Source organism: Rattus rattus, chromosome 10 (genome assembly GCF_011064425.1).
Source record: "Rattus rattus isolate New Zealand chromosome 10, Rrattus_CSIRO_v1, whole genome shotgun sequence".
Lineage (NCBI taxonomy): Eukaryota > Metazoa > Chordata > Mammalia > Rodentia > Muridae > Rattus > Rattus rattus.
The window spans coordinates 31,857,893-31,873,762 of record NC_046163.1 but is presented as its reverse complement, the minus strand read 5'-3'; the positions used below and the strand labels follow the sequence as shown (position 1 = coordinate 31,873,762).

The 15,870-nt window shown below is 45.1% G+C and overlaps 1 protein-coding gene across 1 annotated transcript in view; it reads right to left on the bottom strand.

Moving 5' to 3' along the window:
- Positions 1-11,159, bottom strand: part of Colgalt2 (collagen beta(1-O)galactosyltransferase 2) — a 102,492-nt gene extending 91,333 nt beyond the window's left edge. Inside the window, exon 1 of the mRNA XM_032915405.1 lies at positions 10,900-11,159. Coding sequence (XP_032771296.1) covers positions 10,900-11,159 — 260 coding nt within the window. The remainder of the gene's footprint in view (positions 1-10,899) is intronic.
- Between the last annotated feature and the right edge of the window lie 4,711 nt (positions 11,160-15,870).

The following is a 15,870-nucleotide window of genomic DNA, read 5'->3' as shown; positions in this document are numbered from 1 at the left end:
CCCTGTCTCAATGGAGTAAGACAGAGAATAGCAGAACACAGAACATTAGATATCCTTCTTCGAACATACATGGGCTGAACCTAGGCCTCCCTGCACGTATGTAGCAGATATGCAGCTTGGTCTTCATGTGGGTCCTGAACAACTGGAGCGGGGGCTGTCCCAAAAGCTGCTGCCTGTCTGTGGGTTACGTTCTTGTAGCTGGGCTGCCTGGTCTGGCCTCTGGGAGAAGAAGAGCCTATCCTTGCAGAGACTTGATGTATCAGGGTGTGGGGGGTGCACAGGGGGCCCCACCTGCTCAGCAGAGAAGGGGATGAGGGATGGGGGAAGGATTGTGGGAGGGGGTGAACACGAGGGGGCAGTGAGCAGGAGGTACAGCGAATAAGTAAAAATTAAATTCAATTAAGTTAAAATAAAAGGATGTCCTTTGGCCTCTACACTACATGCAGTAATACACATATACAGGGAAGGGAAAAGGAGAGGGACAGAAGGGAGAGAAGGGTAAGTGAAAGAAGAGGAAGAGGAGGAGGAAGAAAAAGATGAGGAAGAGGAAGGAGGGGAGGAGAGATTTAATACAAGCAACAGAGAACCAAGATCAAGGAAAGTGGGGACCAATGTAGCCCAGGTAAACACTGTGTGTAGTTAGAGGCTATTGCTAGTTTCACCTCCCTGCACTCCAACGATGTCCATCAATAAATATCGTTTCTCTATAACACTAAGGGCTTAATAATGCAAACTGAGATAAAAGGCTCGAGGAATTGCCTTCTTACGCTGAGTGTAATGCACGAGCTGTATACAAAGGGCCAACCACATTTAAACACATTTGGAGAGAGTCCAGCCACTGTTAGAGAAAGAGTGCATGCTAACTGACCTGCTCTTGTCCATGATAATCTCTAACGGTCTTTATTCATCTCCGATTTTACTTATTAGAATATATAGAATATATAGACTCCATATATATATTACTCTAGCTAGAAGTGTGGCAGTTGCATTAAGAAAATAGCTTTTTTTTTTCATTAAACCTTCAGACCTTTTTATTTTTTCTTCCATTTATTTCCGCTCTGGTTTTTATTATCCCTTCTCTTATACTAATTTGGGGGCAGGCTTGCACTTGTCTTCTAAGCTCATTGTTAACCCATTGGTTTAGAAACCATAGATTATCTGGCTAAAGTGAGAGTCAAAGAATGAAAATTAGTGTGCTTAGCAAAGTTTTAAGGTCTAGGAAGACCGAGGAAGGCTGGAGAGGGGAGCGATTGTTTTGTAAAATATTTGCATTGCTAGTTGTTTCAGCCTTCCATGTCAGCTCCCCAAAACTCACCCAAAACAAGGCGCGTTCTGGCTGCCTGGGTGCTCTCCGCTTGACCTGTGTTTGCAGAGGGAGCGTAGCCATGCAGGAGCTGTGCCCTAAGCTGGCTGTTCCGTGGCTCAGGGAAACTCCTGGTCCCCCTTGGCGTGGATTTCCCACTGTCTTGGCAGGTCCACACCACAATCACTGTGATGTGTGCCACTCGGCCAGGATTTTAAGGCTGGCTGGCCACCAAGAAACAAAGAAGCCTTCTATGAGCCCAGCAAGACACTCCGGTGGGAATGCCAGGGCCCCAAATGTCTACAAATACATATTTCACAGGTATCTCAGGAATTTAATTTCCACTGTTGAGTGTCTAGAAACTCCTGCGTTTCTCAAGGCCTCAAAAAGGAGCAATTTCTCACTGCAATTTTCAGTGAGAAGCAATAGCTCATCTGAGATTCCCCGGTTCCTGTCACATCGGCTACCTACTAGAATAAGAAGTTTGCGATCGCCCTCTATCCTGCTCTCCAAGCGTGGACGTCACTCTCAAAAGAGTGACTACAAAGAGACCTGTACTGTTGTAAAACCCTATTGTCCAAAATGCATGCGCATTATTGTTGTTTGGTGATGGTCGTGGTGGTGGTGGGGGTGGTGGTGGTGGTGGTGGTGGTGGTGGTGGTGGTGGTGGTGGTGGTGGTGGTGGTGGTAGCTAGTAGCCCAATCAGGGAGATTTTAATTTAAGAAACCTTTCTCCATCCTGGTATACACCCCTCAGCTGACTCTAACTGAACCTGGAAGGAAATGAACTATTCTAACGCAGCCGACGTGCCACTGAACCCAGATACTTGTACGAATCCTTTAGCAGAAGTCTTTCTGGCTTTCTGCCTCATTTGGGACCTTGGAGTCTAGGGTGAGCACTTGTGTTATTCTTGCTTCTGAACGCATGTCCCTAAGGTATCTTCAAACACGAATCAGAAAGCACGGAAGGGGGAAAGTTATTTTCGTATTATGTTTATAGAACAACGACATCTCAACGAGGCAGGAGATAGCCATCAGCCTGTCGAATTTGCCAAACAGATAAATAATAATTATAGAGTCAACAAAGTGAACGCATTACAAAGCCCCAAGTTCAGCCCTAGCAGACCAGCATGAAGTTGTTCAAAGTTCCAGTCTGAAAAAAACATCTTTGCACATATGGCGTTCCTAAAGAAGAAAAGTACTTTCTAGCCAAATCTAAGGTTTAAATCATGGGAGAGACTTGGCTAACGACACCAACCACAAATGCAATGTTTGCATGGCAGCGTGATCCACTAAATAAGTTCTAGCATTATGCATATATTCTGCATGGATTTTCAATTATTACCTACAACAAGATTTAAAAAAAACAAAAAAACAAACGGTATGAACATTAACAGGGTTTCCCACCAGAAGAGTGAAGTGCAGAAGGAAAGTAACATAACTCTGATTTATTTACCACTAGGTCACCTGACGGCCACTTGCCAGGCCTTCTAATTCTAAGTAGTCACTACTTGGGTCCCAGCCTGAGGAGGGAGCACCTGAATGCCAACCGGGGTCAGGTAAAGCAAGTCAAAGAGACAGCAGGAGCTTAGTGCAAACTCAGACAGTGAGGCTAATGGGGACTTGGCGGCCTGGACCAAGTTCACAGAACAGAGACTACTTAGCCTCTCTCGTGGAGAAATGCAGACCTGGTAATGTCAGGTATTCATTACACAGACATTCATAACATTATAAACTTACACATTTATGATATAGGCTTTGGGGATGCATGTTACAATTTAGGAATAATTACCAAAAAAAAAAAAACCAAAAAACCTACAAAAGTACTTTTTAAAAGACTGATTAGGTGCTGGAGAGATGGCTCAGTGATTAAGAGCACTGGCTGCTCTTAACAGAGGGCTAAGGTATGAGTCCCAGGGCTCACATGGCAACTCACAACCATATGTAACTTCAGTTTCAATGCCCTCTTCCATCCTCTGAGGATACCAAACACACGTGATACACAGACTCACATGCAGGCAGAACACTCATACCCATAAATTAGTAAAAAAAATTTAAATACTTTACAAAGAGTGATTAGGGCCATATTTTCTAGAGGACAAAGAATCAAGGGCAAGAACGCAGGGGGAATGTGATTAGAGGGGCGATGATGCCATCAAAGAAGGGATGATGTCATCAGAGAGGGATGATGTCATCAAAAAGGGGATGATGTCATCAGAGAGGGATGATGTCATCAAAGAAGGGAATGATGTCATCAGAGAGGGATGATGTCATCAGAGAGGGGGATGTGATCAGAGAGGTGCTCAGAGTAGCACCCTGAAATAGAGGTTCTGTGAAACTGATCTGATTCTACCAGCGGGGAAGTAATATGGGTGTCTGTCAGTCTGTAAAGACCCTGATACAGAAAGAGGGGCTTCAAAACATCACACTTGTGTAGGGTACAGGCAGCATCTACATTTGGGTCAAAATATGTACACACATTGGCAGCTTCTAGACAAATATGCGAAATACTCTCAATGCTCACAGCTGGCACGTGAGATTCACATCTCATCGAATTCCTCCACACAGGGTCTGATCGGTTTAGCATGGGAGCCTGGCATTTTAGTAGTAAAATAAAAAATAAATATACCAGAGTTCTAAAACAATTAGGCTTTCAAGTTTTTTATTTTAAATTATGTGTATATATGTGGAGAGAATATGTGTGTGTGTGGGTGGGGGGGTGCACACGAATGCAATGCCCTCAGAGACCAAAGGGTGTCAGATCCCCTGGAGCGAGAGTTTCAGGTGGTTCTGAGCTTCCCAAAGTGATTCCCTGGGGGGTGGGGACTGAACTTGGGTCCTCTGCAAGAGCAGTACTTGCTCTTAACCAATGAGCCATCATTCCAGCCCCTGGTATAATTTTCAATCACTAACTTTTGTAAACATAAATGTAATTAAAACGTAGCAAGTCACGCTGAGAGTAAGCATGTGAAAGCCATGCAGTTCTTAATGAATTATAGCTACGGTTTAAATACACGGGTGGAATCTCCTCATAAGGTGGTAGCAGGAACAGCCCAACAAATTCATTACAGGCTAACAGCTTTCTCTCTGGCTTTACTGTATAATGTTACATGTTGTGAAGTAATGTGTAGAAACAACCTTTAGAATTCCCTACTATCAACCCCAAGAAACCCTCATAATGGCCCCACTATCCTGCTCCACAGAGTGGAGACAGTGCCACACAGTGAAATGACCCATGCGCGCGTTTAAGTGTTGGGAAGGGACCTCGGCACAACCGACAGCATTCCTGGTTACAGAGCTCTCATTGTTCCTTGCTATAGCCACAGGAGACAGCTGAGCAGGAGGACTGCAGAAAGCACATGCCCATGACCAAAGAGTAGCAAGGGGATGCAGGATAAAGACCCAGAGAAATACCTGTAAAACTGATGTCTGCTTAGACTAGGGGGCACGCTATAAAACGAACAACACTGAAACAACTGCTCAGGATTTAAAAGTGGCGAACGATGGTGTCACCACGTTACTTACCATACAATCTACTGGGGTAAATTCCTTCCCTGCCCTTTGCTTTGGAGTCCACAGACGTGAAGCTCATTTGGGAACTACTTCAGGGCCCTATCTTTTGCTGTAGACAGTTTGCCATTGTTGAAGCAATGGGATCAGTGGAGACAAGCATTTGCTACTTCAGTGTTTACTCAAAGAAGTGCATCGTTTTGAAATCCAAAGGAGGTTGGGAGCAAGATTGACAGGTTTCTCCAATCCTTGCAAAGAAATTTTATACAGTAGCTCTGGCTGTCCTGGAACTCACTATGTAAACCAGACTGGCCTCAAATTTACGTGCCTCTGCCTCCCAAATGCTGGGGGTTTAAAGGCATGCACTACTATACCAGGGTTATATTTTAGACAAGCAAATCTAAAACCACCCACTGAAGAAGCTGAAAATCTGAATGTTTTAGCAATAGGGACGCCAAATATAGTCAACAAACATACACAAGGTTCTGTTTTAATTATTGCCACTAGTCATACTTGGGAGGTTTCTTTTGGGTGCAGAAAGTGACTTTCATGCATAGACACAACACGCCTTTTAGTATTTATTGTTTGTTCCTGTGAAATCTTCTAACATAGTGCTGAGCTGAGTAGCTAGTCAGTGCCTGAGCTAAGTGACGTATTGATTGGGACAGCGAAAGAGAACCATGGAGCCCCTGCTATCATTCAAGCAGAAGAGAATCACCCCCCCCACTCCCACCCCCCGCTATCATTCAAGCAGAAGGGAATTGTGGGCCCCCTGCTATCATTCAAGAATCACAGAGCCTCCGCTATCATTCAAGCGGAAGAGAAACACAGAGCCCTCGCCATCATGCAAGCATAAGAGACAATTCTATTTGACAGAAACCCACGCCGGCACTCCTATCTTCCCAAGCTGGGTCAACTGGACAGAAGCAAGAGGAGAACGAATTGGTTCTTTCTCGCTCTTAAGTGGACCATGTGCACGTTTTGTGGTACATCAGTCACTGGCTCACGTTCTGACTCTACCATGGGCTAGTCTTGCGACCTTACGTAAAGCATTTACATTCTCTGTGTCTCAGGTTCCTCTTATATGAAGTGAGATAGTGAGATAGCCCTTCCTAGGTTTGCTACTGGGAATAAGCATGTGATGACATGTCTTGGTTAGAGTTTCTATTGCTACGATGAAACACCATGACCAAGAAACAAGTTGGGGAGGAGAGGGTTTATTGGACTTAAACTTCTACATCACTGTTCATCACTGAAGGAAGTCAGGACAAGAACTTGGAGGCAGGAGCTGATGCAGAGGACATGGAGGGATGTTGCTTTCTGGCTTGCTTCCTGTGGCTTGTTCAACCTGCTTTCCTATAGAACCACCAGCCCAGGGATGGAACTCCTACCACGGGCTGGTCCTCCACCATCAATCATTAATTAAGAAGATGCCTTACAGCCAGATCCTATGAAGTCATTTTCTCAATTTTTGTGTCAAGTTGGCATAAAACTAGCTAGCATGCCACATAAAGCTTTGAGAATACTGATCCGTAAACGTTAGCTTCATTGTGCTGGTGGCTTTGTTCTAAAATGATTAATGTTTTTACTTGATATTTTATTTTTATTTCTGATAACCATATACTGGTTGTATATTAATGGAGGTCAGAGATCCTTTTAAAAACCTCATTTTGAGGCCTGGTGACATGGCTCAGTGGGTAAAGGTACCTGTAGCTAAGCTTGATCCAAACCCTGGAAGTCACTCAGTGGAAGAAAACAACCAACTTTAGCAAGTTGGCCTGTGACCTACATACACACACTAAAAAAAAATAATAATAAAATAAAAAATTAAAAAATCTAAAAAAATAAAATTTCATTTTTCAAAGAGAGAGCTGATGAAGATAATACAAGTTTGATAGGACAGGAATTCTCATCTATTTAGCAGCATTCAAGTGAAAGGCTTGGAGCATACACCTCACTTATCAGTACAATAACTACCTGAGGAAGTCCCTATGTCAGTCCCTTTCAGATGAGGACGGTCCATCTCACCACAGGTGTGCCCATGGTGACCCAGAAGCCTAACCTTGGTCCACCTGGTTCTAATCTATAAAACCTTAACCCCATTCCAATTCACCATGTTGGAAAGAATAAGGAAACAAGAAAACGAAACAATATCAAGACGGTGACAAAAGAAACATGTTTTCACTGTGAAATGGCTACAACTTGTCTTTGAAGGGATAACAGTGCCTGCCCCGCTCCTGGCAGACTATGACATCATTTCCACCCCAGGTGCTGAAAACTATCACTAATAGCCATTTAGAACATGTTACAAACACACTTACATCAGTGTATCTACTTGAGCTTCTGCCAAAATGTTGCAATTTGGCCATTAAAAATGTGGAAGGAAATTCCGGCTAATCCCTAAACAAGGCAGAGATAAAGTAGGGAGCAAAATATCATCAGAACTAGTTCCCCAGAACAAGCAGAAGCCCACCCCTGCATACTTATGTCAACAAACCTCATGTCTCCATTTAACACCATTAAAAGTGATTCTCAATTTAGTATAATACTTTGCGCCCTTCTGCCAGATGAAATGCCTGGATTATTCCACAGTCACACAGCAATAGCACCACACAAGCACTATAGACCATCCAAACAATAAACTTAAAGTCTCTTTCTGGACTAAGTTATTTCTTCTTTTGAACCAAACGTACCCTTTTCCAGTTTTCACTACTGGTACATGGCTCTTACTTAGCCAAACCACAGCTTTAGGAAGTGAACAGAGGTCAGCCTTCCCTCTATTGCTGTGGCTACTTGTTCTGGGCACCAGTGAATTAAAGAGAAGTCATCAAACACACTGCCTCATGGCACAAGGCCTCACAATTTCTGTTCCTCAGCACGGTGCCACACATTTTATATGGAATGAAGTTTCTGCCTCGTTTCGCACCCCAGGTTGTGATACTTGAAGAAAAAACAAATATCTTGCTGAGTTTGAGATCAGACAAGAGAACGGAATTTTCCCCCCTTTTTTGTTGTTGTGAAGTACGTGGTAGAAAACAAAACTTTTTCTATGCTCAATCAACCTCTCCAACCCCCAAATCTTGATGCTGAGAAAAATAAATGCATTCTCCAAAAGCAGAGGTTGGTTCCCTTCTCACTAGTGTGTGTATGTAGTCTAGATCAGATCTAGAACGTTGCATAAGAGAATCATGTGGCAAAGGGGTCTGCATGTGACTCACGGGCCAGACTCAATGTTGCTGTCGGCTAGGGGAAATGTCTTGATCTTCGGTGATCTAGGAAAGAAATCTTATCCCTTGTTCTTCCAGACCTCACAGAGGATGAAGGAGAAGAATGAGTCTGCACGGAGTTACGGAAGCGCCACTCAGTGAAAGCTAGCATCCCGGACTGTACTTGGTAATTCTTGCTTGGATGTTCTTGGTAGCTCACAGCCACTTTTCAAAGTTGCAGAGCAGACATCCTGCTTGGCATCTCGGATGCCGAGTAGATCTTGGGTTGAAGACACAAGAAGGAGGCAACTAATAGAAGATCTTTATGGCCACGACATTCCACAGAATCGCTGTCTACGTCATAACCTAGAACTATCCCAGAAGAATTCTCTTCTAAAGAGTACTTTAAAATTGACGTTTAAAACAGATTTATTTGTTTTCTGTATCTTTGTGTATTTGTGGCCACATGTGGGTGGGTGTCTCCAGAGGATAGAGTGGGACATGGGATCCCCTGGATCTGGAGACTCTGGTGGCCGTCACTTGTCTAACACGGTGCTTAGAAACGAATTGCAGTTTAGAACTTTGCAAGAGTAGCACATGCTCTTAACCACTGAGCCACATCTCTGTTCCCCTAAGAACTGGCATTTCTGTTGATATTTAGGTATTATGCGGGGCTTCTGAGAGAGGGTCAAGCTTCTTAGATAGAACCGAGTGTCCAGAGACTAACGCAGAGACTGCCCCTGTCCTCACCAAGGGTTGGGAGTCTTCCTCAGACTTCTCATCCTGGCCGTGAAGGACTTCACTGTAATCACTTACAGTGATAAGGGGAAAGAGGCCACAGAGGTCTATGCAGAATCAGAATGACACTCATCTAAGCAGAACATGAGGGTTCATGTGATCTGGATCACCCATGGAAGTTAGGACAAAGCATCGGTTACCTGTTGACTCCAGTTATATCACAAAACCTATATAGAATTTAAGCTAAGGAAGAATTTCTTTCAGTCATTTACACCAACTCTCTCATACTTATGAGAAGTCAATGTCTATGGATTCTATAAGATATGGTCCCAATCACATAAGCTATTCTCAGATATTCTAATTTGTAATTTATAGACGTCTGCAGATTCTGCTTATATTTTGTTCCTAACCTTCCTCCCTTTTGAACAGCAAGCAGTCTGTAGGCAAGCTCGTATGTCAGATTTTAGCTTTCCCTTTTGTGGTGGCCTGTCTTCATTGTCAGTTGGATCACATTGAATTTAAAATCACCAAGGAAAGACACTCCTGGGTGTGTCTATGAAGTCGTTTCCATCAGGGAGGCGAGAAGATCTACCCAGACTGTAGGTGGCGCTGTTCCATGGATAGGGGTCCCGGGCTTAGTAAACGGGAGTCCGCAAGTGGAACATCACCATCCATCTCTCTGCACTCTGACTGTGGATACAACGGGACCAGCGGTCTCATACTCCTGCAGCCAAGCCTTTCTCACCACGGTGAACTACACCCTCGAACTTTCTTTCCTTACATTGCTTTTGTCAATGCACCACTTATTAAGTCTGTGGCCTTAAGTGAGCCTCAGTACTCCCCTTTCCTCTTCCTAAATCCTCATGGTAAATACTGTAAGGTTTTGAAAACTTAAATAGCACATACAAACCAAAACCATATGTCGAAGATTTCTTTTGCAAAGAAAGCAGGACGAGACTTGAGATTTGAAATGCTTCTGGCATGGACGTGGTTCACACACACACACACACACACACACACACACACACACACACACACACACACCCGTGCAAATCTGGCTTACCAACGTTCCCACTTTCTTTGCACATAGCACGCTCTTCTCCGTGGAAGCAGTCACGTATGGCAGGGTGTATAGGGAAGCAGTGTGTCCACAGAGCTGTACTGTGCCGCTTGTTTGCTTTCACGCCTGAGTACCGCTGCTACCAAGTACTGTTGGGCTGCCAATGAACTCCCCGCCCCCCTCTACCCACCTCTTTTAGGTCTTGTCTGGGGATAGCGCCTCTCAAAAAACGTTCCAGGATGCCTCTAGCTTTTATTCTCATGGATGAGGGAGGCTTGTCTGCCAATCGGACAGCTTATCTTACCTGGTCAGATTTTACTTGCTGTGCAGACCATCTAGAGCTCGCCCGCCCAACTCCACCTCTAATGCTGGGATTTGAAGGTGTGGAACTGGACTGAGGTCTACAGGAGCAAGGGACAGACTTCCATTCAATCTCCTTGTCCTGATCCATAGCAAACACAAAGGACCAGGCACAGAGCTATTTAGCCTGAAGACAAAACTTGACTGTTTATCTTCCTAAAAGGTGGCTCCTTCGCGTCCCAGGATAAACCCCAGGGCACCTCACTGCAGTTTGCATCTGGAGCAGTGGGAACATGTCCCAGGAGGCTAAACAGGCAGAGACCTTCTGGAGCTCCCGAGAAAGAACAGTCCACAGTGTGGTGTGATTGGAAAGACTCCAAACAAAGCTTCAAAAATCTCCATCCCTGAGTTCAGATAACCCAGGGGAGGAGCAGGAGCCAAGTTAAGCAGAGAGCAAGAGCCTAGCACCTGCAAGTCAGGGTGCCTCATTCTCCATCTCCCAAGTCTCTGTGGACCCCTTTCCTGCCTTAATTAATTAAGTTCTGTGTATGACATCTGGAGACCACACTCTCTCCCTTCCCTTCATTGCTTTGGGATACTGAAGAAACCAGCCAAAGGAGGATAAGAAAAGTCAAGGTCACCGAATTCTCGCCCATAGTTTCTCTTATCTCCCTCCCGACCCTAATCACTCTCTCAGTCCGGGACCCATGCGGGCGGCGAGGGAGTGTGCGCAGCAGGCTGCCCTCATGCTCCGCGGTGGCCAGGGACCCCTACCCGCTCACCAGATGGCCATCCTGCTCTTGGGGTAGTCCAGCCGCTCCAGGCAGCCCAGGAAGTGAGGCAGCGTGTGCGCTGCGTTGCGGGCGAGGACGACCACGAACACAGTGGGTTTCTGCAGGGGCGACTCGGGGAACGCCACCGTTTCCTCTCCGTCCTCATCCGACTCGGACTCGGCAGCGAAGCGCGCCCGGCAGCCTCGGCGGAGCAGGGCGGAGGACAGCAGCAACAGCGCGCAGGCGACGGTGGCGCGGCGCGCAGCCATGTTCCGTGGCCGGCGGGAGGCGGCGATGCTGCCAGTGGCGCCGGGGATGCGGCTGCTCCGGGACGGCGGGAACGCGCACGGGCACCGACTTCTGCAGCTCGCGGGACCCGCCGCCGCCCAGCCCTGGCCCGAGTCCCCTGTGCACCGACTCCTGGCCACCCGCGCTCGCCCCACGCTCCGCCCCGCGGACAGGTCGACGCCGTGAGGCTGATCTTTCCCAGGGAAAACTTCCCCTAGTCCAGGGCTGCGCTTGTACAGCTGAGGTCTGCGGCTTCCTCCAGAGCTGTGAGGTGTGGCGCTGTCTGCCAATGGGCGTGTGTGTGTGTGTGTGTGTGTGTGTGTGTGTGTGTGTGTGTGTGTGTGTGTGTGTGTACATAACGGTACAACCCCAAGAAAATTTATTCTGCTTTTGCAAACCGCAGTCTGAAGTCCTTCACAGTGACGCGATGTATCCAGGGTTTTATAATGCACCTATTGACAGATTAGAGTTCTAAAATTGGATGTCTCCTCAACCACCCAAGACTGTGAGAAACAATGTTATAATTTCTACAGAAGCAGAATGCTTGTATTCCCGTAGGCACACAACTTCTCCTGAAAATTGGAAGACTAGGAAAATTTTTGACCTCAAATCAGAAAATAGGTCCTAATGGATCACTACTCTGGAGCCTTTTTTCTTTTCCCAAGAAAGTTTGTAATATGAACTCTTAACATCCAAGCTATCTCTCCCGCCGCCTGAGGAGCCCCTTCTTAAGTGAGGAGATGAGGAGGAAAAGATTCACATACCCCTCCCCCCTTAATCACCCAAACTGACAAAGATTGGGAAGATCAGCACATGTCTAAGAGAAGAGAGAGAATGAAGGCCAGAAGACAGGGCCAGGTAGAACGCAAAACACAATCAGGAAAACGTTTAAGCCGCTGGAATACTCGGCTAGAGTCTATTTACTTGGAAGATAACACAATTACCAGAGTAAACTGTGGCATGAAGTCCACAGCCTCTGTCCTGTGTGCAGGCTGAACTGGGAGCCCTGGAAGCTCATGACTGTCACTGCCAGGGCAACCAACCTTCAGATTCACACAATCTCTGGATCTCCATGAAGGGACATCCCTGACGCATGCCTGGCCTCAGCAGCTTTCCTCAGCCATAGAGGAAGATCCCACAATCCCTTTCTTTTATATTTCTTGGTTCTAAAGACAGTACATTTGGCCAAAGCTCACACATTATGCTGCTTGATAGGACTGGAACTTGACCCCTTTGTAAAATTACAATTATATTAACTTCTTCTTGTTGGTGGTTTCCTTGACTTCTTAAGCTTTTCTCCTTTTCTTGAGTTGTAAGCTTAGTTGGGTGGAGTCTTGCCTGAGGTCACCACTCCCTTTATTCCATGAAGAATTGGGCTTTTCTTTAGATTTATCTCCTCGAGCACTGGGATTTCATTTCCTGGTGCCCTTTGTTCTTCAAACTTTACATTTTATATTTCTCCGTTCTCAGCTTGCTCTTTTTCATTATGGATTTGCATAAACTTTACCACTGATAACCACACAACACAGTCAATACCGAATCCAATGTCAGTAATCCAAACTCTTCAATTTGGCCTCAGGCAGATTTTTTTTGGACATTCAGCTACATTCTTTACCAAAGTGTCACAAGAATGGTCTCTAGGCCACATACTAATATTTTTTTCCCTCTGAAATATCTCCAGCCAGGTCATCATAATTTATGTTGCTCTCAGCATCTGCCCCACTCCACTGGGATGGCCCATAAGCCCTGTTTAAAGTGTTCAATTGCTTTTCCAATCCAAAGTCCCATACTCCTCCAACAAACAGCATTGTCAGGCCTGTCACAGCAATACCCCACTTCTGGTACCAATGTTTGTCTTAGTCACTTTCATGTTCTTCCTTTTACCTGGTCTGTGTAGTCTGTAGGGCAATTTCACTCTCTGAATCTGGGTCTCCAGCCCTAACCCTTTCCTGTGGTGTTTATACTTTTGTAACTAATGGGTTAAAATCTGCTTCCTCTCCTTCTATCCTCCTACGGAACTATCCTCACTCTCTCACCTACTTGTAGAAGATACTGAGTGAAACATCTATTAGAAACACTGGGGAAGTATGTTTCACAACACCTGAGAAAGGCAAGGTTATATCTACAGGGGTGGTAGTGATGGCTTACCTTTCAGAAGGGTTTCTCAGAGGTGTTATTTCTTCTTTCTTTTCTCTCCCAAGCATGTCTACAGACTTTCAAAACTTATGTCCCATTGCCATTAGGAATACTTGGTTTAATATTCATCATCTGTTAATCATACTACAATCCAAATGAGTTAAAACAAAGAAGCCATATTACCTTCTTATTTCTTTCTGTTATCTTAACAGTTTAGCTGAACTCTTTTTTTTTTTTTTTTTTTTTTTTTACCAATATGTGGAGGCCCGAGATTGACAGCAGCTGTCTGTTTCGATTGCTGTCTACTGAACACAGAGTTCACTATTGATTGATGTTGGTCATAGATGCTGCAGTAGAGAGAGAAGCTCATCAAGATGCTAAGCCTTCATTTTCTGAAGGAGCAGAGGGGTTCAGCCATCTTAGAAAAGACTGACGCCCAGCGAGCTCACTCCCATTACTTTATTCAAACATTGTACAAGGTTAATTGGGGCTGGAAAAGTTTCCAGCTACCAAAGTTATCTTGCTCTTGCTGTCCCTGAGAGCAGACAACCCATATAAATCTCAATCCCTTTTGACTATGGCCAGCCATAATTAAAAGTAAGAACTCCAGGTTGGCCAGGAGTGTCTTAGGACCAAGGTTGGTGCAGCTGCAAATTCTCATGTAGCACCAAGTGCAGATTCTCTAGAGAGACAAATTTTCTTCAAGGTTCAAACAGTCTCAAAACAGTTCTCAACCTCTACTAATAGACCCAAATATGGCAAAGTCTTTACTGCAACATTTCACTTAACGCCAGACACAAAGACTTTATATACATTCCATTTAAAGCCAGACATAAAGGCTTTACTATAGGTATCTTTACAGTTCACTCCTTCTAGTGGCTTTCCAGCAAGACTTTCAGTTCCCCGTCACTGGGATTACAGATATGTCATACCCTGCCAGCTTTCACATGGACCCAGACTCAGGTCATCATGCTTGGACAGCAAGCATTTTACTTATAAAGCCATCTCTGTAGTCCCTGGAAAAATTTTTATGTCATATTTTCAATTTTCATGTATTTAATGTGTGTTTATAGTTAGCTTTCTTTAGAGTGACTGAACACTCACACTGGAAGTAGATTGTGGTGGTTTGAATAGATATGACCCCCACGTATTCATGTGTTTGAATGGTTAACCGTAGGGAGTAGCACTATTAGGAGGCATGGCTTTGCTGAGGGAAGTGTGTCACTGTGGAGGTGGCCTTTGAGTCACATATGCTCAAGCTACACCCAGTGTGATACATAATCTCCTTCTGTTGTTTTCTGGTCAAAATGATCTGAAACTCTTGGCTCTTTCAACAACATGCCTGGCTGCATAGTATCATGCTTCTCATCATGATATTTGCAACTTTCGTCTTTCTCAACGCCTAGTTTTAATGATGGTTCTTAAACACGTTAACCTCCCTTCTAGCCCACCACACACCAAAGGTAGTGGGGAAGAAAGGATGCAGAGGAAGTGGACCTTTTTAGAAAAGGATCTTCAGAGCAACTCCCATCTGGCTTGTCAGGAAATTGGCAGTTCAGGTCATCAGTGGCAGTTGATCCACTCTCGAAGACTTCATGGACACACCGGCAGTCTAGTTCAGTAGTGTCATAATAGCAGACCCAAATCAGTGATGGAAGTCAGTAATGGTGTCACAACCTAGTAGGAACAGCCAGGCCTCAGCCTCAGCACAAGTCAGCAGGAGGGACCACCAGAAACACCAGGAGAAGTTCTGGCTGTGCCTCTCTCAGTGAAGCGAAGATCAGTGAAGACCCACAAGGGTTGCACAGCTCGCTCCAGAAGCAAGCGAAGCGTGGCCTCTTGCACTATCCGTCAAGTCCTATTAATACCCTCCAAACATCACATGTCCCCCACTGGTCTGGCCTCAGCACCCGTGTCTGTGTCAGCTGACATCACTCTGCAGATTAGCCTGAGTCTGAGGAAGCAGCAAGAGGCCTCGGCACAGCACCAGAACGTTTTTTGGTGTATTTCTCTCTGGAATCTGGACAAGTGTAGTTCAACTATGCGATGTAAGGCAGACTAGAACATGTGTGTCCTTGGTGAAGAGTCCTTTTATCACATGTTCTTCATGCAGAGCATCCTTCCACTTGTGTCTGCTTCAGAGGAATGTTTCTTCTCCTGTGTCCGGTTCAGAAAAACACTCCTTCACATGATTGCCCCAGCAAAACACCATCCAACACAACTGATTTTCCAAAGGACCCCTAGGTTTTTACTTCAGATGATAATGGACTCAACCTCTGAATCTATAAGTCCTGTTTAATGTTGTCCTTTATAAGAGTTGCCATGCAAATGGATGGAACTGGAAAATATCATCCAGAGTGAGGTAACCCAATCACAGAAAAACACACATGGTATGCATTCATTGATAAATGGATATTAGCCCAAATGCTTGAATTACCCTAGATGCCTAGAACAAATGAAACTCAAGAAGGATGACCAAAATGTGAATGCTTCACTCCTTCTTTAAAAGGGGAACAAAAATACCCTTGGCAGGGAATAGGGAGGCAAAGTTTAGAA